At 40.5% G+C, this 22339-nt stretch overlaps 1 protein-coding gene across 2 annotated transcripts in view; it reads right to left on the bottom strand.

Moving 5' to 3' along the window:
- Positions 1–22339, bottom strand: part of CSMD3 (CUB and Sushi multiple domains 3) — a 1168516-nt gene that overhangs the window by 782011 nt on the left and 364166 nt on the right. For both annotated transcript variants that reach the window (XM_005287288.4, XM_008168301.4), the window contains exon 6: positions 6846–6958. In XM_005287288.4, coding sequence (XP_005287345.2) covers positions 6846–6958 — 113 coding nt within the window. The remainder of the gene's footprint in view (positions 1–6845; positions 6959–22339) is intronic.

Here is a 22339-nt window from a genome sequence, read left to right on the forward strand (position 1 = left end):
TTCAAGGAGATACTATTAAAGGCACCACTGCAAACAATCCTGATGCAAAGGAAAGAGGAAGAATAGTAAGAGGCCAATATGGCTCCATCAGGAGTTCTTTAATGACCTGAAAATCAAAAAGGAATGCTACAAAAAATGGAAACATGGATGAATTGCTAAGGAGGAGTACAAAAAATTAACACAAGCACGTAGGGCCAAAATCAGACAGGCTAAGTCAAGAAGTGACTTAACACCTATAAAGGGACATAAAATGCAATAAGAAGAAGTTCTTTAAATACAGTAAGAGTAATAGAAATATGAAGAACAGTATAGGTCTTCAATTTAGCAGGGAAGAAGAGCTAATAACTGATGGCATCAAGAAGGCTCAGGGGTTTAATGCCTATTTTGCTTCAGTCTTCACTAAAAAAGGTTAGTGGTAGCCAGATAACACAAATAATATTAACATGGGGAGAGGAATGCAACCTAAAAGAGAGAAAGATCAGGTTAAAAAATATTTAGATAAGTTAGATGTATCTGAGTCGACAGGGCCTGATGAAATTCATCCTAGGGTACATAAGCAACTAGCTGAAACAATCTTGGAATTGTTACCAGTTATCTTCAAGAATTATTGGAGAATGGGTAAGGTCCCAGAGGACTGGAGAAGGACAAACATAGTACCTATCTTTTAAAAAGGGGAACAAAGAGGACCCACTGAATTATAGACCAGTCAGACTAATTTCAATACTTGGAATGATACTGGAACAAATTATTAAAACAATCAATTTGTAAATACTTAGAGTATAATAGGATTATAAAGAATAGCCAACATGGATTTGTCAAGAACAAAACCATGCTAAATAAACCTAATTCCCTTCTTAGACAAAGTTACTGGCCTAGTAGATATGGGGGAAGTAGCAGATACAATACATCTTTATTTTTTACTAAGACTTTTGGCACAACAAGCAAACTAAGGAAATGCAGTCTAGATGAACTTACTATAAGATGGATGCACAATTGTTTGAAATACCATACTCAAAGAGTAGTTATAGTTCGCTGTCAAATTGGGAGGGCATATCTACTGAAGTCCTTCAGGGATCAGTCCTGGGCCCAGTACTATAAAGTGTTTTCATTAATGAATTGGATAATGGAATAGAAAGTATGTTTATAAAATGTGCAGATGACACCAACCTGGGAAAGGTTGCAAGCACTTTGGCGGACAAGATTAGAAGTCAAAACAACCTTGACAAATTGGACAATTGGTGTGGATTCAAAAAGATGAAATTCAATAAAGATAAGTACAAAGTACTTCACTTAGAAAGAAAAAATAAAATGCACAACCACAACATGGGGAATAACTGCCTAGGCAGTAGTACTGCTGAAAAGGGCCCGGCGGTTACAGTGGATGAAAGTTACATATGAGTCAACAATATGATGCAGTTTGTAAAAGGCTAATATCATTGTGGGGTGTATTAACAGAACTCTTGTATATAAGATATGGGAGGTAATCATCCTGCTGTACTTGACACTGGTAAAGCCTCAGCTGTTGTACTGTGTTCAATTCTGGTCACCACATCTTAGGAAAGATGTGAACAAATTGGAAAAAGACCAGAGGAGAGCAAAGAAATGATAAAACAGTGGTGGGCAACCTGCGGCCCACGGGTACATGTGGCCCATCAGGGTATTGGTTGCCACTTCCCAAAGCTCCCATTGGCCGGGAATGGCAAACTGCGGCCACTGGGATCTGCAGAGAGCTGTGCCTGCGGATGGTCAATGTCAGAAAAATGTCTCGCGGTTCGCAATCAGATTACCCTGATGGACCGCATGCGGCCCGCGGGCAGCAGGTTGCCCACCACTGCGATAAAAGGTTTAGAAAACTTGACCTATGAGAAGTGGTGGATTATCCAATGGACCCAGAACCCTGGAGCCTTGGTAGAAGCTGCAGGGTGCAGGGGAAGCCTCAGTGCCCCGACCGCAGTCCCCAGCAGAAGCACTGGGTGAGTGGGAGGGGTGGGAGAAGTCCCAGCTCCCCAACTCTGGTCCCCCACAGAAGTGCAGGATGGCGAGGGAAGACCCAGCACTAGGACCAAGGCTGAGGCCCCTGGACTGGAGGAGCTTTCACTCCCTGCTGCGGCCCTGGGGCCATGGAGGAGGGACAGAGTTTCTCTTGTCTTGGGGCCGCGGGGGGGTGGGGAGGGCAGAAATGAGTAAACGGGTTGCGGGGCTGCAGCGGGGGAGGGCAGAATGGGGCCGGACCATAGGTGGAACAGGGCCGGGGCCATGGGAGAAGGGGCAGAATGGGGTGGAGCCATGGGTGTGTCCGCAGGTAGAAGGGGTGGGGAGGCCCCCCCACTTGCTTGGGCCCAGGGCCCAGGAAACCTTAATCTGCCTCTGCCTATGAGGAAAGGTTTAAAGTACTGGTGTGATGCTGTATGGAATACATGGGACACTTTATGATATTGTTGATACCTATATTATATAATTGCAAGGAATCTGACAGATATGCCATGGTGTATCTGTGAAAATCTTATAATTTGCCAAGTATGATAATGTTGTTTTTATGTTTGTATCACCTTTGTATTACAAGTTATAGATATGTATAGTATATCTGTATTTCCAGACATATGCTGTGTTTCTGGGTTACAACCCCACACAGATTGGCATCAACACTGCCTATCTTATTTGATGGCCCATCACGGGTCATCATGTATACAACGAACCCACTGAAAGGAAAAGGGGATACACCTTATGAGTCAGCAAGGCGTGTGGTATGCCTATGGACAGAAATTTAAGGCTTTTCAATGCCAGGTGCTGTAAAGCTTGTGTTTGGGACACAGGAAGTACAAACCAAATGGCAAAAGACCATAAAAGGCAGCTGCATCATCTCCATTTTATCTTCATTCCTGCTTCCTACCTCTGGAGCAATTTTTCTACAAAGGAAGCTCTGAACAAAGGACTGAATGACCCATCCAAGTTGTGGATGTGTTCCAGAGGGACTTCCAAGTCAGCAAACTCACCAATACTGCTAAGAACCTGATATATAGACTTTGATAGTCTCTGTATGTATCTGACTACTTCTTGTTCTTTCTTTTTTTCTTTATAATAAACCTTTAATTGTAGACACTAAAGGACTGGCTGGCAGAGTGGTATTTTGGGTAAGACAAATCTAATATTGACCTGGCAATGTGGCTGGCCCTTTGGGGTTCAGAAGAACATTTTGTATAGTGAGCAGAGGTTTTTAAACAACTTCTCACTGCACTGGACCCAGGTGCTGGTTGGGAGCCAGAGAACTGGAATGCAATAAGGAAGCTGTGCAATTTCTTTTTTGACTTCTTGATAACAAGTGTGGAAGATCAGAAGTACAGTTTGTGACTGGTTGGTGAGTCAAACTTCAGCTTAACCACCAATTTTGGTAGAATCTGCTCTCTTGCAACCTGCCCTAACCTTGGCATTTTCAGTGAGGGCTACCCCTGGCACCCCGGGTCACACTGGGCACATTTAGTTTTGAGAAAAGATGACTGAGGAGGACCTAATAATAATCTTGAATATGTTAAGTGCTGTTATAAAGAGGACTGTGATCAATTGTTCTCCCTGTCCAAAGGAGGTTGAACAACCACAAAATGGGGAATAACTGGCTAGGCAGTAGTACTGCTGAAAAGGGCCTGGCAGTTACAGAATCCCCCATCACTGGAGGTTTTTAAAAACAGGTTGGACAGACACTTGTCTGGACTGGTCTAGGTTTCCTTGGTCCTGCCTTAGCTCTGGGGGATGTATTTGATGACCTCCCGAGGTCCCTTCCACCTCCACATGTTTATGATTCTATGTCAGTGGTTCTCAAAGCTGGTCCACCGGTTGTTCACAGAAAGCCCCTGGCGGGCCGGGCCGATTTGTTTACCTGCCGCATCCAAAGGTTCGGCCAATCGCAGCTCCCACAGGCCGCGGTTCGCTGCTCCAGGCCAATGGGGGCTGCGGGAAGCAGCACGGGCTGAGGGATGTGCTGGCTGGCCTTCCTGCAGCCCCCATTGGCCTGGAGCAGCAAACCGCGGCCAGTGAGAGTCGCGATCGGCCGAACCTGCGGACATGGCAGGTAAACAAGCAGGCCCGGCCCGCCAGGGACTTTCCCTGAACAAGTGGTGGACTGGCTTTGAGAACCACTATTCTATGTGACAATATGAATAAATATGATATTAAATAGATATGGGCAAGCACTGTCTGGGAATTCTTGACCCAATTAACAGTTGTAGAATTCAAATCTTCCAAACACGGTTGAAACTTTTGAACTTCATAATATTGAGATATAGTAGGGGGTTGGTGTGGTTGTAGTAGCATGACAGCAAGATGTCAATTGTAGTGCTAGTATGTGGGGAGGATTACATTGGGAAGGATTAGACTGGTGAGAGGCAGGAAGGGAAGACAGGAGAAAGTTATAGTAATGTATGTGAGAACTTGGAGTTTTGCAGAGAACGGGTAGGTTTTAGCAATGCAGTTACTATAGCAAGTACAGGAACAGTACAGCAATGTTACAATTTACAGGATGTTGAAAGGATTGATGGCTAGCTTTCAGAGTTGAGTAGGGGAAAAACATGAATGGAAAACCACCACACCTAAAACTTATATTTCTGTTTCATTGCTCTTCAGCATAATGGTTTTGAACTGCATGTTTTTACTTGCTACAGAATCTATTTTAAAATGTCTTACCATCACAAAGGCAAAACCTTAAAATACAGGTACCCCCCAAATAAGTTGTTAGGAAATGAGCATTATCTCTTTCAAGAAACTGGTTTGCCTATCACAGAAAATATTTTTAATGAATATATGAGATTTCTATGGTAAGGATTGTTTTATATGCTCAAATTCGTGTGATAGCCTGTCACTCGCTCTGAACCATACCTTTCCCTTCCCCATTACTGCATTTCCCCATTCTCCTTCATCATGGTTAGTTTGTGACAATGTTTGCATGTTTATTTATTTTAAATTTAAATTTTAGTTATCTTTTTTTCACTTGCCAGTTTTCTCTCCCTCTATCTGACAGCCTGTCCTCTCTCTTTCCACCCCTAAGTTTATAAAGCATTTCCTCTCTCAGGTATGGGGAACTACTTATTTCAGATCTCACTATGTGAGAACAGCCGATGAATTTTTAAGGGAACCTCTCTTTATAATTTTTGGTTTAGTTTTTCTATTCTGCTTTTAAAGTGAACTTTATCATTTGTAAAGGATTCCAGACTGTCACCATTAGAAAGTGAAGCACACCATTTAATCGATAAAGAGGAATGATAGAAATTCAGCATGTTCAGATTTCATATGCACATTCACCGTGTGCCTCAAACACAATGTGGTGGGAACAATTCTAGAAGTCAGACAGCAGTTCATTCTCCTTGTTCATTTGTTCCTTGGCATCTCTACCAACAATGCCAACAAGGGTGTCAGCTGTGTTGCGTTTTTTTCATATGGACACACGTCCACTTGAAAACTGGACGGAGAGCACCAAGTCATCTCATTCTACATAAGCCACCAAATCAATGATCAGATAGTTCATCACTACCAACCTAGGACTGGCTTTGTCTAGTGACCTAGTTGTGAAAGACTCCATCATATCCTATTACCAGTCCCATGAGCTAGCTAGTTTACAGTAAAGAGGGATTTTTGCTATGAAGGACGATATAAAAATATTTTTTTTGTATAACACTGTTAAAGAAAACTTGCATTTTCTAGAGAATATAATTCTCAAATTATTTTTATTGTCAATTTTTTCTTTCCTCTTTTGAATACTCATTTGACCTAAATTCAATTAGAGTAAACACGCCAGGGATCCATAACCTGGAACAGACCAGGATGCACATTCTAGTTTGCTGAACTGCAAGTCAGATTCAAGTCTGTCTATTCTTGAGTATCTGAGGCATGGTATCTGAGGCTGCCACGCAAAGTTACAAAAGGCTTCCAATAATAAACTACCTGTCCAAACACACTGTATTTCAGGAATATGTATAGCTTTATCCTAGTTTAGTTGCAATATAAGGCTCATCTAAAAATCAAATAGATGGGGCTTGATCCCACAAACACTTATGCACATGGGTAACTTTTCTTCCAGGCATAATTATGTGTAGGGTTGTCATAAAAATTGTAAAAAAAGATACTGCAGCTAAAATCCTTTTGCTCATCCTATATGAAAGTTCTCTAAACAGATAAATGGAAAATGTATCTATAACAAGGGTTACTGTTCCCTGAAGACCAGTTGAAACTGTAAATATATTATTTACAATAGTGGGTTGTGAAAAAGCAGATACTATTACCAAACATTATAGAAGCTACATTTTCATTAGTACTTCATCTTTATAATTATCTTGTTCCAAACAGTGAGATGCCCAAGTTAATGCCTCAGATACTTTTACTCTACTTATTCAAAATTATGCTTGTTCATAAAAGCAGTGGATAAGGATCCTAACAAGGTTAATTAAACCCTCAATAATAAACACAGTGCACACAGAAATGTACTTGATAAAATTTCCATTTAGTATGCAGTTCTTATACACGGTTTTACAAACATGCACTATTATATCATTTTGAACAGTGGGTGATGTACTTTTAAGATAGAAGTGTTGTTTTAGTATCAATTATACACTACCTTTCAGAATTCCAGATTCCTCTTAAATGCTAAACGTTTGCACAGAAACTATCTACTTTGGTCTATACTGTAATTTAATAAAGACCATGTTGTTCCCACAGCAGGGGAATGATCATTTATGCATGTTTGAACTATTCATTTATAATAGATTTGCACATTTCTCTCAATGTGAAATGCAGTAATGTTTACAACCCCTACCCCTCTTTTTTAACATTCTGGAATGAAAAATGGTTTTAATTAAATATACCTTGATAGGGAGCACTAAATCCAGGGTATCGGTGGTTGCTGTCCGTTACAAAATGAAGTCTGAGCCAGTTTTTGTTGCTGATAATTGGAGGGGGTATATTCATTCCAGATAACCTGAGTCATAAAAGACAAATGAAATAAAAATAATTAATGGAGGGGAGACAGAAAATACCATCAGTGCTGAAGACGTGGAGTTCTTTTATTTTTGAAGTTTGATAAAAATCCTTATTTTTAAAGAGGGAAAAAAAAGCTTTATTCTAAACATGCTCTTATTCAGATACTATATGTGTAACTCATTGAGACAATGAATATGCCTTTTTATTCCATGAATGAATATGATCTGTAACTCATGAATGGTAAACCTATGACAAGTGTCTGTGTTTCCCTAACAAATGGAATCAAGAGACACATTCTGTATACTATCCGCACAAGGGGTACACTGTCTATCCAAGGTACTGTGTACCTTGTACTATAGTATCTTAACACCTCAACTCTTTAATGTATTAATCCACACAACTCCTGTGGTAAGGAAGTGCTATTATCCTCATTTTCCAGATGGGGAACAGAGGCACACAGGGCTGGATTTTTAAAAGTATTTAGGTGCCTATTGAGATACAGATATACTGCAAGTGGGATTTTCAAAAGCACTTAGGTGCCATTTGGGAGTTAGGCACCTAAACACTTTTGAAAATACCACCAAGTGCCTGCCTGCATCTTTAGCTGCCTAAACACCTTTAAAAATACAGTGCAGAGAGGCTAAGTGACTTGCCCAAGATCACACAGAAAGTTCATGGAACAGCAGAGAATTAGCCCAGGACTCCAGAGTCTCAGGCTAGTACCCTAACTACTGGACCATGCTTTGTTCTTGACACTCTACATTATGTTTTGATTCATGCTCAGAAGTCCCCCATTAATTACAATGAGAGTTATACATGGGCTCCAGGTGGTTCATGTCTTGTTCATTCCTAAACACACAGATATTCCTCTGTTGGCCAGTATTTTATTCCAGCCAAAGTTACCATCTTACATTCAGACACTACGCATCCCTCTTCCAATTCAAATACCTCTCTATTACCTGTATTGAAACTATTCAGGCTTTGTGTTTGGCAGAGTGAATATGATTCTATTTTAAACAGTCATGAAGTCTTAACTAGTAAATAGCTGCATGTGACTCTTTGGAAGAAATGTATTTTGTAAGTTAAATATAACAACTAGAGCTGGAATTTCTGTTCTATGGGAAATTTTGACTTTTTTCCCTCCAATTCTAAATTTTAACAAAAAGCTGAAATTTTGAAGTTTGCCACAAAATGAAAATTCTGAAAATTTTTATTCAAGGGGATCAAAACATTTAATTTTGACTTTATCATTTTGATTCATTTCATCTTCAATTTTATATTAAATCATTTAACATCATGTATAACATATAGGTAATAAATTTATAATATTAAAATAATATTGTATAATGTAAATTCAAAATGAATCAGAACTATAAAGTGAAATATTTCAAAACAATCAGAACAAAATTTTTCACATTTAAAATTGTGTTGATCCGGGTTCTTGTCCTCACAAGGGTACCACTGAAGAGCTCCATTGGTTTGCCTTAGGGACAATCTTTATCATATTATAAAATCAAAATAATCTCTGGTATATAATTACTGTATTACTGCAGAAAGAACTGTGACAGAATTATTTCTTCCATAGCTGGCAAAAAAAAAGTATTATCTGGGCGCAGTTATGCAAAGACAAAAAGTGTGTTAACTTTTTAGAATATCAACATTTTTCTGCAACACTCTATAGCCTTAAACTCATGTAAGCTATACAGATCAAGGTAACATGTCTGATAACAAAATAAATTTAAATTGCCAAGTTAATGTTTTGGATTAATCATTTTGTCATCTTTTTTCTCTTTTTAACAGTCTAGGCTGAGATCTGGGCATGGCACAGCATGGAGACTGCATTCATAACTTGGCTGATAATCCTCTTCTTACACTGAGCAGAGGTCAAGTGTCACGCTGATTTTTTGTTAAATTGTTCAGCATTGTTTGATACAGTTGACCATAATGTGCTGTACACTAATCTGTGGAAGTTAACATAGAGTTGGATCTGCTTGATAACAGATCCAGTCATTCCTTTAAAGGAGGACCCAGAAGACTGTCACAAACCACTATTCAGCCTCCTAGGAGTTTTCACATGCGCTGTTGTTCAAGAAGTCAATCTTCTTTTTTATGAAATGTGTCTGACCATCTATTACAGTTAAATGTTATATATGTGAAATATGAACCTATTCTCCTTTTTCAATCCACCCATGCAAAAGAAAGCCTGAGGGAATACACAGGCTTTGCAGCATGAGCTGAAGCTCAACATTTTTTTTTTTTTCGAAACCCAACTGTAAGGATCATTGGAAGCCACTCTGGAGGTGCTCAGGAAAGATTGCTTGTGTCCCAGCCAATCTCACTTGCTAAAATGAAGCAGGAACATGAGACAGAGGCAGTCTTTAAAATGAAGACATCCCATGCTGGAAGGGCATAATGAATGGGGTCCTGCAGGGATTAGTTCTGGTTCTGGTTAATATCTTCAACAATGATTTAGATAATTGCATACAGAATACACTTACAAAGTTTGCGGATCATACCAAGCTGGGAGGGGTTGCAAGTACTTTGCAGGATAGGATTAAAATTCAAAATGATCTGGACAAACTGGAGAAATGGTCTGAAGCAAACAGGATGAAATTCAATAAGGACAAATGCAAAGTACTTCATTTAGCAAGGAACAATCATTTGCACACATACAAAATGGGAAATGACTGTCTAGGAAGGAGTGCTGCAGAAAGGGATCTGTGGGTCATAGTGGCCCACAAGCTAAATATGAGTCAACAGTGTAATGCTGTTGCAAATAAAGCAAACATCCTTCTGGGACATATTAGCAGGAGTGTTGTAAGCAAGAAATAAGAAGTAATTCTTCCAATCTTTTCTGCACTGATTAGGCCTTAACTGGAATATTGTGTCCAGTTCTGAGCGCCACATTTTAGGAAGGATGTGGACAAATTGGAGAGAGTCCAAAGAAGAGTGACAAAAATGATTAAATGACCTATGAGGGAAGATTGAAAAAAATGGGTTTGTTTAGTCTGGAAAAGAGAAGACTGAGAGGGGACATGATAACAGTTTTCAAGTATGTAAAAGATTATTACAAGGAGGAGGAAGACATTTTTCTCCCTAAACCTCTGTGGATAGGACAAGAAGCAATGGGCTTGAATTGCAGCAAGGGAAGTTTAGGTTGGACATTAGAAAAAACTTCCTAACTGTCAGGGTGTTTAAGTACTGGAATAAATTGCCTAGGGAGGTTGTGGACTCTCCATCATTGGAGATTTTTAAGAACAGGTTAAACAAACACCTGTCAGGAATGGTCTAGATAATATTTAATCCTGACACAAGTGCAGGGGACTGGACTAGATGACATCTCGAGGTGCCTTCCAATTCTATGATTCTATGATTTCATAAAGGAGCTTAAAATGCTAGCATTTTGAGTGGCACCTAGAAATGTATTGGAAGTCATAGAGAAAGCTACAAATATATTTAGCCCTGGGTATCTCCAACACCTCCTCTTCTTCCATGCTACCTGATGGCATTTTTCTGTTGTGCTGAACCCCAGTCTTCACAATACTGCTGCCACAAGGCTCTTGCTGTCTGTCTTTAGCAAGTGAAATCAGCTGGAACACTCAAACTATCTCTTTATAGCTGAACTGGAATGGGAAGAATGATAGAGGAGTCTCATTGAAGGTGTACAGCTCTGAAATTTACTCCTCCCTGCAATGTGACAGGGGCAAGTTTTGTGATGTTTAGCATGATACAAGATACATTTACTCACTCTGTTTTCATCTTTATTTGGGCCCATGGCCAGTGGGTACTTTTCCACAAGAAATCGCAGAGCTGGATCTGATTTGTGTCTGTTCTTGGCAAAAGTTTACTTTAATTTCTTTAATGCGTCTAGATACCATGATGATGAGCACAAGATAAATAAAATAAACTACCATGGCTGTCTACACGGATGGAAATATAAGTAGAAAAACATCAATAAAATATGGAAGGTCCTATTATGGAGTCCAGCGCCCGCTAGTGCAGGACACGATTCCGCCCTAGAAGACTTAAGAAGAATAAAAAAAAATACTGTTTATAAAGCAATCACCTCCCAAAGCACTCAATCCACTGTACAGCAGCATCTAAACATAATATAAAACCTATCCTCCACTCCAATTCAAACAGAAGGGAGAAAATTGGGTGGCATACATGGGTACAAGTGAAAGTAATATTGTGCCAAATTTGCCCCTTGTAAAAAGTACTTGGGAAATAAAAATACTAATATAAGTGGAGAGAGAGAGAGAGAAAGAATCGGAAATGATTAAAACTTTAAAAATTATAGAAACATAAATTGTTAAATACAAATTATAAATAGCTTGGCCTTGAACATTCATGTTAATCAGAAATGATAATATGCTGCAAAAGAAGAAAAGAAAAAAGAAAAATTGTATGAGCCGATAATTGCCCAGAGTAAAAAATACAGACAAGGGTTAGTGGTAAGAATATAACATAGAAAAATACGCTAGTTAGTTAAATCAGTTCAAAGAATCTTTCAGTCTTGTCACTCCACAGTTAGTGTTCTGGATCATATTATCTTCATATTGGCAGCGTCCAGTAATGTGTTCAATATATATGTCCCTCGACCAATGTATGGCATCGGAAACCGTCAACCACCACGTTAGCTTGGCATAGCATCTGGGCAACCTACAGTCCCAGAACACAGTCTTGTTCTTGGGGTGCCCATTGCTTCGACAATCAACTCATGAACAGTAGTGGAGTATTCCCATTTCCTCATGGTGTCAGCCAAGGGGGCATATTTTTCCAGTTTCCATTCTCGTGCCTCAGCGAAGGCAGCGATCTGGTTCTCGAAGGGGATCATCACATCAGCTATGATGATCAGCTTTTGTTCCTTGTCAGTGATCACGACATTTGGTCTTAGGTGGCAGTTGGAGTCCAGAATAGATGAGTTAACCATAACTGTTCCCAATGATGCCAGAATTGTTTTAATGAATCCATTTTGCATGATGTTGTGGCAAAATAGTGTCTCTCGGATGACACTAAACTGTGGGGGGTGGAGGGGAGAGGTACACACATTGGAGGGTAGGATAGGGTCCAGAGTGACCTAGACAAATTGGAGGAGTGGGCCAAAAGAAATCTGATGAGGTTCAACGAGGACAAGTGCAGAGTCCTGCACTTAGGAAGGAAGAATCCCATGCACTGTTACAGACTGGGGACCGATTGGCTAAGCAGCAGTTCTGCAGAAAAGGACCTGGGGATTACAGTGGACGAGAAGCTGGATATGAGTCAACGTTGTGCTCTTGTTGCCAAGAAGGCTTACAGCATATTGGGCTGCATTAGTAGGAGTGTTGCCAGCAGATCAAGGGAGCTGATTCTTCCCCTATATGCGGCACTGGTGAGGCCACACCTGGAGTATTGAATCCAGTTTTGGGCCTCCCACTACAGAAAGGATATGAACAAATTGGAAAGAGTCCAGCGGAGGGCAAAGAAAATTATTAGGGGGCTGCGGCACATGACTTACGATGAGAAGCTGAGGGAACTAGGCTTATTTAGTCTGCAGAAGAGATGAGTGAGGGGGGATTTGATAGCAGCCTTCAACTACCTGAAGGGGGGTTCCAAAGAGGATGGAGCTCGGCTGTTCTCAGTGGTGGCAGATGACAGAACAAGGAGCAATGGTCTCAAGTTGCAGTGGGGGAGGTCCAGGTTGGATATTAGGAAACACTATTTCACTAGGAATCACTGGAATGGATTACCTAAGGAGGTGGTGGAATCTCCATCCTTAGAGGTTTTTTAAGTCCCCACTTGACAAAGCCCTGGCTGGGATGATTTAGTTGGTGTTGGTCCTGCTTTGAGCAGGCAGTTGGACTAGATGACCTCCTGAGGTCCCTTCCAACCCTGATATTCTATGATTCTATGAAAAGTTGTCATGCTCTGGAATGGGGCTTACAGCAGAACATGACATGGGGCAGAGTTTCATTTTCATATCCACAGGTCCAGCATTGCTTGTCGCAGTTGCTGTGTCAGACTGATCTATTAGGACACAGTTGAGGTGTGCCCTGTGGATGAAATGACAATCCACAAAGTGAGTGAAGTCACCTTGTGAAAGGAAGTGGCTGCTGGCATCCCATTTCAAGGTAACTTCAAAGACCTTGCCTTGATCTGGTTTCCTCTTCAGGTCTCTGATATACTTTGCTCAGACAGCTTTCTTCAGGACAGCCTTAAGCTTCGTCCTTGCTTGCGGGATGACAATGGCCATTCATGTGATGCTTGAAGGACCAGGACTCTCAGTTCCTGTTGCTCCTCACACGATGGCCACTGGAAGTCAGTGCATCTCTTAAGGTGCCAAGGGATGTTCCAGGCACAGGTCCACAGTGAGGCAAAGTCTCCTCCTTCTTGTCTGAACTCTCCCTCCAACAACCCGCTCAAGTAGAAGCAATGTCATGGCTAGTTGGGATCCTGGCAATTCTTTTCCTAATGACCCCTGATTGCAAAGCTCCTTACCACTAAGTCCAGGCAGGTCAGAAGGTAGAAAGTGTGAGTGACAGAGGTCACCCCTGAGGGGAATGCCAGCATCACCTTGCCTGTGGGAAATGTGCATCACCTTGTTGCTGGCCGTCTGTGGAAGATGCATCCACTCTTTGACCAGCCAGGTGATACATCTTTGGTGACTGCCAGTCTCCCTTGGACAAATTAAATAAAGAGGATCAGGAAGGTGTTAAGGGCATTGATTTTCTACTACAGTGCCAACAGTGATGAGTTCAGCCAAACTGCATCTTGCACAATACTCACAATGGTATCCTCTGGGGTCTGACTCACACAAAAACCTAAAGGCATACCAAGATGCTGGTATCTCTCCATCATCAAAGTGAGTCATAGGCTCTCCTTGGATTGAGAAGACTGCTGGCAAAGCCTACTGTCATTTCTGGCTGTCAACATGAAGGGATGCAGACTTTCCCACATTAAAGCAGAGTCCCATCCAGCCGTCGGTGGTGGCATTAAGCATATGTTGGAGCAAGCATCTGTTGGGGTCATCGGTGATGAGCACAAAGTCATCGCCATATGCCAGAATGTTCTTTTTGTTATCACAGAGGCTGAATCTGTCTAAACCCTGTGTGACTATCCTAATAAGCAGCTCCATCACCAGATTAAAGATGATGGGGCTCACGGGGAAGCCTTGCTTCACACCAGAGCAGATAGTCACTGCTGGGGTCTCACCTTCCACCGAACAGCTGGTAGTGTCACAGTTATCATACAGCTCTTGGATCAGCTGAAGGAACTTAGTCGGCAACTTGAACTCTCCAAGGGTAGAAATGATAAGTTGGTAGGGCATCGAGCCAAAGGTATTTGGCAGGTTGAGCCATCCCATTGTACACTGCTGCCTCTTTGTTCTTACAGTATGGAGGACAGTTTGAAGAATGAAGATGTGCTTGTAGCAGCCTTCATTAGACATAAAACTTTTCTGCTGTGAACTGACAGACCCTTCCTTCAATGCCCATTGTGTGATCTGGGCCAAAATACATGTGGCATAGAGTTTATAGATGACAGAACACAAGGAGATGGGCTCCAGATGCTAGGATCGCCAGGTTCCCCTTTCTTGGAAATTAGTATAGTCATTACTGTCTTCCATGTGCTAGGAATACAGCCGAACTGTTTGTACTTGTTGAAAATGGTCACAAGCACAGGTGCCCGTTTCTAATTTTCCCTGTGGATGCTCAATCACAAATCCCACCTCCACTCCATCCCTTCCCGTAAGCCCCCACCCTGCCCGCCTCTTCCCACCTCTGCTCCACCCCCACCCCATCTCTTTCCAACCCCTCCCCATCCCCACTCCCCCCCTGAGGAGGCACTGGAGGGAGGGGGAGGAGTTGATCAGCGGGAGCCACCAGCGGGCAGGAGTGCAGGGGATTGGGGGAGCTTGGCTGCCGGTGTGTGCTAAGCACCTGCTAATTTTTCTCTGTGGGTGCTCCAGCCCTGGAGCACCTATGGAGTCGGCGCCTATGGTCACAAGCACAAAACATCCCAGCTCCCAATTTTTCAACAAGTCATAGTGGATGCCATCATTGCTTGGGGATGTGTTCTTGGTTTTCACTAGCCTTGGTTTTCACTAAAGTTCCTCAGGATTAAAATCGCCATCAATCCCCTCAGGGGAGCTCAGCATCAGTAAATATTTTAAATAGCTAGGATGCCATATACAAATCTGATTGTCCCAATTAAAGTCATCCTTGCAGAGTACTGGTAGTGTCTTGCCAAAGATGGTAAAGTATGGAGATGGTCCTTCAAGAATCTCCCTCATGGCTTTAGGGCAGTTGGAACTGATTTTATTAAAGCTTATGTTAAAATTATCTAAAGCACAGATTAATGAAAACATTTCTATTCATCTGAGTATAATGCTTAAATTATCCAAAATTTGCTTTAAAGAAATCATAAACTGCATATAGTACATAAACTGCAATATCCTAAATTAGAGTTTATAAATTTAACAATACAGTTTAAATATTAGTATCCAAATACTTAGATATACCACTCATGGATAGTTATACTAGGAGTAGCTTGTGGAAAATAAATATAGCTATGAGTGTAAATTATCCCTCATTAATTAAAAATTTAGGGTAAGTTGTCCCTCAATAAATATGATCCATTAGAGAAGTATTTCAGCTACTTTGTTAATAACTAATAACTGTCTTTGGTTCTCATTGGCACTCTAGCTCATTTTTCCTTATACTGCTGATGTCCATTGATATGTTCTAAATAAATGTCCCTTGACCACCTGATGGTGTCTGACAGCATGAACCACCACATCAGCTGGGCAAAGCGCTGACCGATTCTGCATTCCCGTAACACTTGCTTGTTACTGGAATCCCATGCACCCAGGGCACTGACGATCAGCACATGTATTTTAACCTTGTAACCCCTCCCTATCAAGACATCGACCCGGGGGGGGGGGGTGTCGTGGAAGGCCAGGGTACTGTTCTCAAGAGTTACTGTGACATCCACCATGAGGGTCCCTTCTGTTCCTCGTTAGTAATGATGTTGGCCTTGATTAGGCGGTCTTAGATGGCGTTGTGGTGCAGCTGCCAGGCTCTGGAATAGAGCTTGCAGCTACACAAGATGTGAGGTAATACCTCATTGGCATAACCGCACTTTCTTCATTGCTTGCCCGAGTCCCTTGATGGATGGCTCCATTCTGCGGGACACAACTGAGCCAAGCCCTGTGGCTGTTTCTCCAGGTGGCAAATCAGGTGAGGCTGCCACTGGGGAGGAAGTGGTTATTGACGTCCCATTCGCATGTCACCTCAAAGACCTTGCCCTGTTCCAGCTTCCGACTGGATTTAAAAAAATTATTCAACTGGAAAACTATTAAACTATAAAATTGTTAAACTAAAGTGGATCTTAGCCAAAAGGCTAAGAATTTATTATTTTGTGATGGAGGCTTTTAAACCGTTATTTTAAAAACTTTCCCCAAACAAACTATCCAACAATGGAAAATGTTCCTTTAATTTTTAGGATATTTTCCACACCTATTTGAAGCTCCTTCTTTTGTGACCTCTCTCTCCATCGGACATAGTGTGAAAATGCTTCAACAGGTGCTTTAAAACCTCCTGGAGATGTCTCCTGTTAAAAGTTTGCTACACAGAATGGAGGCCCCTTATCTGATCTTACAAGTTTCAGTTGGAGAGCATACCCATGGGCAGCCAAGAACCAAACACGATCGACTTAGGAAATAATGTTACTTTTCGGACTATAGCTTTGACTTAAGATGTGTGTTAAATAAATATAGAATAATCTGTCATCCACTTGTTTAATGTTAATTTTAAAAAGTAACACATAGAGTCAACACTACTGTCTATCTTTAGCAAAACATTAATAACTAAATAACAGAAAGTGACACCATCCAATCCTATTTACTCACCACCTGCAGCTGACACGGGCTTTTAGAACAAAGTTCTTGTTCTCTTTCTAGCTCGCACAATTTGACTATCTCCATGGTGCCTCCGCATGTTTTTGCTTAAAAATTTCTTAGAATTGCAAAAACTTCAATTTTTAAACATATACAAAACAATCACATGACCTTCTTTTTTGCTTATGATAAGCATGGTTTTGCTTTTGTTATAGCAATTTGGGGTATTAGTCCCTCTTTCTATTGCCTAAGCTAGTACTGCTGAGTCTGAAGGTTTTTTACTATGTATCGCATATACTTATATGGCTCCCATTCCAGTAGTACCTGAGCACTTCACAATCTTTAACACATTTATGCTCACAACACCCAAATGAGGGAGGGAAGGACTACTGTCACCATTTTACAGATGGGGAACTGAAGCACAGAGAGAATAAATGACTTAACCAAGATCATGCTTGAAGTCTGTAGCAGAGGAGGAAATTGAATCCCAGTCTCTCAAGTCCCAGACTAGAGTCTGAACCACTATACCATCCTTCCTGTTTTTTGCTACACATTTCCCCTTAAAGACATTAGTTCATGTATCAAAATCTAAATGTATTTTCCAACGGTTCAAGGCACCAATTATCTTGCTAACTTTCCTTAAACAAATGACAATTAATCCCAGTCTACTATGGAAGATATTGAACATATTAATAAATGATCTGGAAAAGGGGGTAAACAGTGAAATGGCACAATTTTCAGATGATACAAAACTACTCAAGATAATTAAGTCCAAAGCAGACTGTGAAGAGTTACAAAGGGATCACAAAACTGGGTGACTGGGCAAAAAAATAGCAGATAAAATGCATTGTTGATAAATGTAAAGTAATGCACATTGAAAACATCATCCCAACTACACATATGAAATGATGGGGTCTAAATTAGCTGTTACCACTCAAGAAAGAGATCTTGGAGTCATTGTGGATAGTTCTCTGAAAACATCCACTCAATGTGCAGCGGCAGTCAAAAAAGCAAACAGAATGTTGGGAATCATTAAGAAAGGGATAGATAATAAGACAGAAAATATCATATCACCACTATATAAATCCATGGTACACCCACATCTTGAATTCTGTGTGCAGATGTGGTCGCCCCATCTCAAAAAAAAATATTGGAACTGGAAAAGGTACAGAAAGGGGCAACAAAAATTATTAGGGGCATGAGGAGAGATTAATAAGACTGGGACTTGCATCTTGGAAAAGCGACAACAAGGGGGGGTATGATTGAGGTCTATACAATCATGACTGGTGTGGAGAAAGTAAATAAGGGAGTGTTATTTACTCCTTCTCATGACATAAGAGCTAGGGGTCACCAAATGAAATTAATAGGCTGCAGGTTTAAAACAAACAAAAGGAAATATTTCTTCACACAATGCACAGTCAACCTGTTGCACTCTTTGCCATAGGAGGTTATGAAGGCCAAGACTGTAACAGGGTTCAAAAAAGAACTAGATACATTCATGGAAGATAGGTCCATCAATGGCTATTTGCCAGGATGGGCAGGGTTGGTGTCCCTAGCATTCATTTGCCAGAGACTGGGAGTGGGCAGCAGGGGATGGACCACTTGGCCATTGCTCATTCTGTTCACTCCCTCTGGGGCACCTGGTATTAGTTGCTGTCGGAAGACAAGATACTGGGCTAGATGGACTTTTGGTCTGACCCAGTATGGCTATTCTTATGTTCTTATAAGATACTGTCCCACATGTAGAAAGTGACTCTGAAATGCTACCAACTCCCAGTAGATTGGTTTTCCCCTTTTTATATAAATATCATTATTAGAATATGTACATGTTAGAGCTGGTCAAACATTTTCAGTGGATGTTTTCCCTCAGGAAATGTTGATTCAAATGAATCAAAATACTGTATTCTGAGGGAATGTATTGATTCCATCAGAATTTTTTCTGGAAACTAGGTAGGCTGGTTGTCTGGCAGCTTGGCCTGCTGGCTGCCCAGCTGCCCAGACCCCCAGCTAGCAAGTGGGCTGCTTGGCTGGCTGGCTGGCTGCCCAGTTGCCTGGCTTCTCAGCTACCTGGCTGTCCAACTGCTCAGCTTGCTGTCTGCCTGACTTGCCTGTTGGCCAGCTCCCAAGGTACCCAGATGCCTGGCTAGCACTGAAACGGACTGTTCTGTTTTATTGGAAATTCCACAGTGCTGATATTTCATTCCACTGAAGAATGAAACGAAAAATTGACAATCCAGAATTTCTAATGAAAAGGAAATACTGTTTTCCAGCCAGGTAGATATTATATGTTGAATGTTATAAGGAGCCTTATAGCATGCGTATGTACTCTGACCTCTACTGGTTACAGTCAGAACTGCTCGCCACTCTGTCATAGGGCATCCCGAAGCCTCTTTCTAAGCTTATCTGTGTTTTTGGAGCCAGAGGAGCTGAATCCTACCCCCCCACACACTGTCACCATAAAGTTGATCATGATGGACACCTTGGTAACCATCATTAAGTGACCTACGTGATTACAAATTTGTTACAATATTCTTTTCACTCTGGTAAATAGAGATTACATGAGTTTAAGTACAATTAATTATCTGTATAATACTGTAATTAATGTTGAAGGGGGTGCCCAAGAACCAAATATTGCTTTTGTTTAAATCCCCAGCATTGCTCAATCCATACTATGGACTGGCCATATTCAAATTAAATAGAAATAATCTCATTTCAATTCTGTAGAAACAAAGTGTCACCGGAATTCACAGCCCATAGGGCAATTTTGTACCAATTTAATTTGCTACTGGTGAAATATAAAACCTTACACTCATGGCACTTTATAAAAATTCTGACATAACCTTAAATACAGATGTATAAGCAAAACCACTGTAAGACTGATATCTGAGAATGAATCAAACTGCCTGGTTGGGCACTTGAATCAAAGATTAACATAGGCTACTAGAATTTCTAATGCCCAACTTGATTAGTAGTGAAATGTATTAGAAATTATCTCCATGTGTTATTTAAAAGATTAATAATCCCCAAAACATGAAAATTGCATTCCAAATGTATAATGTAAGAATAAAAGAAAACACTAAATTCAAGCCCCTTAGATGACGGCACCATATAGTTTCATGTTTAAAGAGCTAATATCTATTTAAGGCTGTCCATCAAGTCTATTATTCAATAACACTTTTATCCCTGACAGTTCTGGGTTATGGTTAAAATCACTATAATTAAGCACATGCTGATGTCAGCAGAGTTCTAAGTAAATTCATCCTTCCCAACATCTGATCTCTGCAGTTTATGATTTCTATGGGATTATTCCCTCTAAGTAGTTTTACAAATTGACAGGATTTGCAATGGCTACTGGCAGAAAATGATTGCTTATTCTGTTCACATAGTTTACCCTTTTCGCATGTCAATTTATATTCTCAGCAAATTATAAAGCTGTTCACCATTATCATAATGCATTGGCAGTCCATCCTAGTTCCGTGCCAAGCACTTCTTCTAGCATAGCTATAGCTTGTACCATAGAATATTTTCCTAAACGTAAGAACAAATTAACATCTCTTCCCTTAAACTAATTCATTTCACCACTTCGTATACAGCGCTACATATACTAGATATTCTGTAATTTAATTAACATTTTTAAAACCAAAAATATGGATTGAAATAATGTCCTTACGTTGTACTAGTTCACTTGCTCCCAAATTCAGCACTGCCACATATTTCCAGGGAGACACTGTAATCAGTGGGTGTTCATGTCTAGATAACTCTGGGCCTTAATCTCTCTATGCTTCAGTTCCCCCTCTGTAAATTTTGAGTACTGATACTTTTTTCTCCCACTTTTGATTTAAGATTGGATTTTTTAAAAGCAGTGAACATTGGCCTAACTTGACCGCCACTAAAGACAATGGATATTTTACCATTGACTTTGAAGGGAGGAGATTGAGGCCAACCCTGAACACTTTAAAATTGGATTGCATGCTCTCTCAGATAGAACAAAGTGCTAAGTCATTTGCAGTCAGTTATTAAAAAATGGCAAGTTGCATGCCTTCCATTTCACCAAAAAGCATACCAAAATGTGATATAATCCTTAACTTCAAAGTGTGCAATATATACTGTGCAGTCAGATGGAATTGTTGGGGTATTTAGCTTCTGTGATTTTAAAAAGTCCTAGTTAAGGTGCTGTATTATGTTAATTTAGAAGCTACCTTTGATCAGTAAAAATCCTGTACAATTGCAGTGTTTGCCACAGAATCCAAAAAGAATAGGGAATAACCTGAATAGAACTGGCCCTGGCTTTAAAACTACAGGGGAAGGAATTAAATGTAATTAAATCTGCAAATCGTAAAACAAATATACATGTGATTTAGAGCAGATATTAGGTATATATGGTATTTCTTATTCTGTGGGCACATATTGACCAAACTATTTAGATCCTGTGGTTTCATCTACACTATTGTTTTGTTTTGTTTCTCAAATGATGTTAATCTACTATGCTTGCCTTTGTTGTGTCTCATAAAGAAATGTCTGAGAAGCTTGTTCTGGAATGGGCACATAAAACAAGGCATATAATGGACATAAAATAATTATGTAAAAAACACAATGTGGGCATAAAAAGGGATAAAACACTACCTAAATCTGCCAAAACCACAGTGAACAACACAACCAGATTAGCAAACACAGATGTTTGACAATTCAAAGTACAGGATATGGTCACTACCCTGTGTGTGTGGCATAAATGTAAAAAGGGTAGAGTTGACAGCATATATGTACATAATTCCTTCGTTCAGAAATTCAGGAATTTTAATGATTTTATTGCCTTTCTGCTGAGTGGTAGTAGGTTTAGGGAAGGCTTTCGTGTCACTCTTCTGGTTGAAGCAGAAAACAATGGCATAGAATTAGGTATTTTCTTAGTGAAATGTATTTATTTATAAAATGTACATGACTGCTGAATTCTGAAGCAAGGCTGGCAATAAATGGCATGCAAGCAGTACAAATTACATAGACCCAGGACACTGTGGTCAGGCTGAATGCAATATTGTCTTAATATCCCATTTACAGACTTGTACCTCCTTTCAGGATGTCCCCCTAGTGGCTAGCCCACGTAGTGTCTCTAAACATTTACACAAAGAACCCTCTCAGGCTTCTGCCCTGTCTCAAGAAACAGCTCTTTTGCCTCTGTAGCCTTTTAGGGATTCACACAGCAACACAGCTAAAACTGACTGCTTAACAAACAGCAGCTTTGCAAGAATTATTGGCCCGCGCCTTAAGACTGTATGTTCTGCAGACAGTGCATTTGGGCATGAACCTACTTCTTATGTATCTTCTTCGCAACAACAAAAGGAACCTCATTATGGTATCCCTGCATGACTAGGAGAGGAAGTAAAACGTACTGTCTTCTTAATGAGTGTCTGTCTTTGGGTGTGGAGATTGGATCAATGGCCCCACATGACAACTCATAGCATAATGTAAGACAAGCTAGCTGGAAGAATGCTTATTGAAGGACAACTTGGG

This window comes from Chrysemys picta, chromosome 2, assembly GCF_011386835.1.
Source record: "Chrysemys picta bellii isolate R12L10 chromosome 2, ASM1138683v2, whole genome shotgun sequence".
Taxonomy (NCBI): Eukaryota; Metazoa; Chordata; order Testudines; family Emydidae; genus Chrysemys; species Chrysemys picta.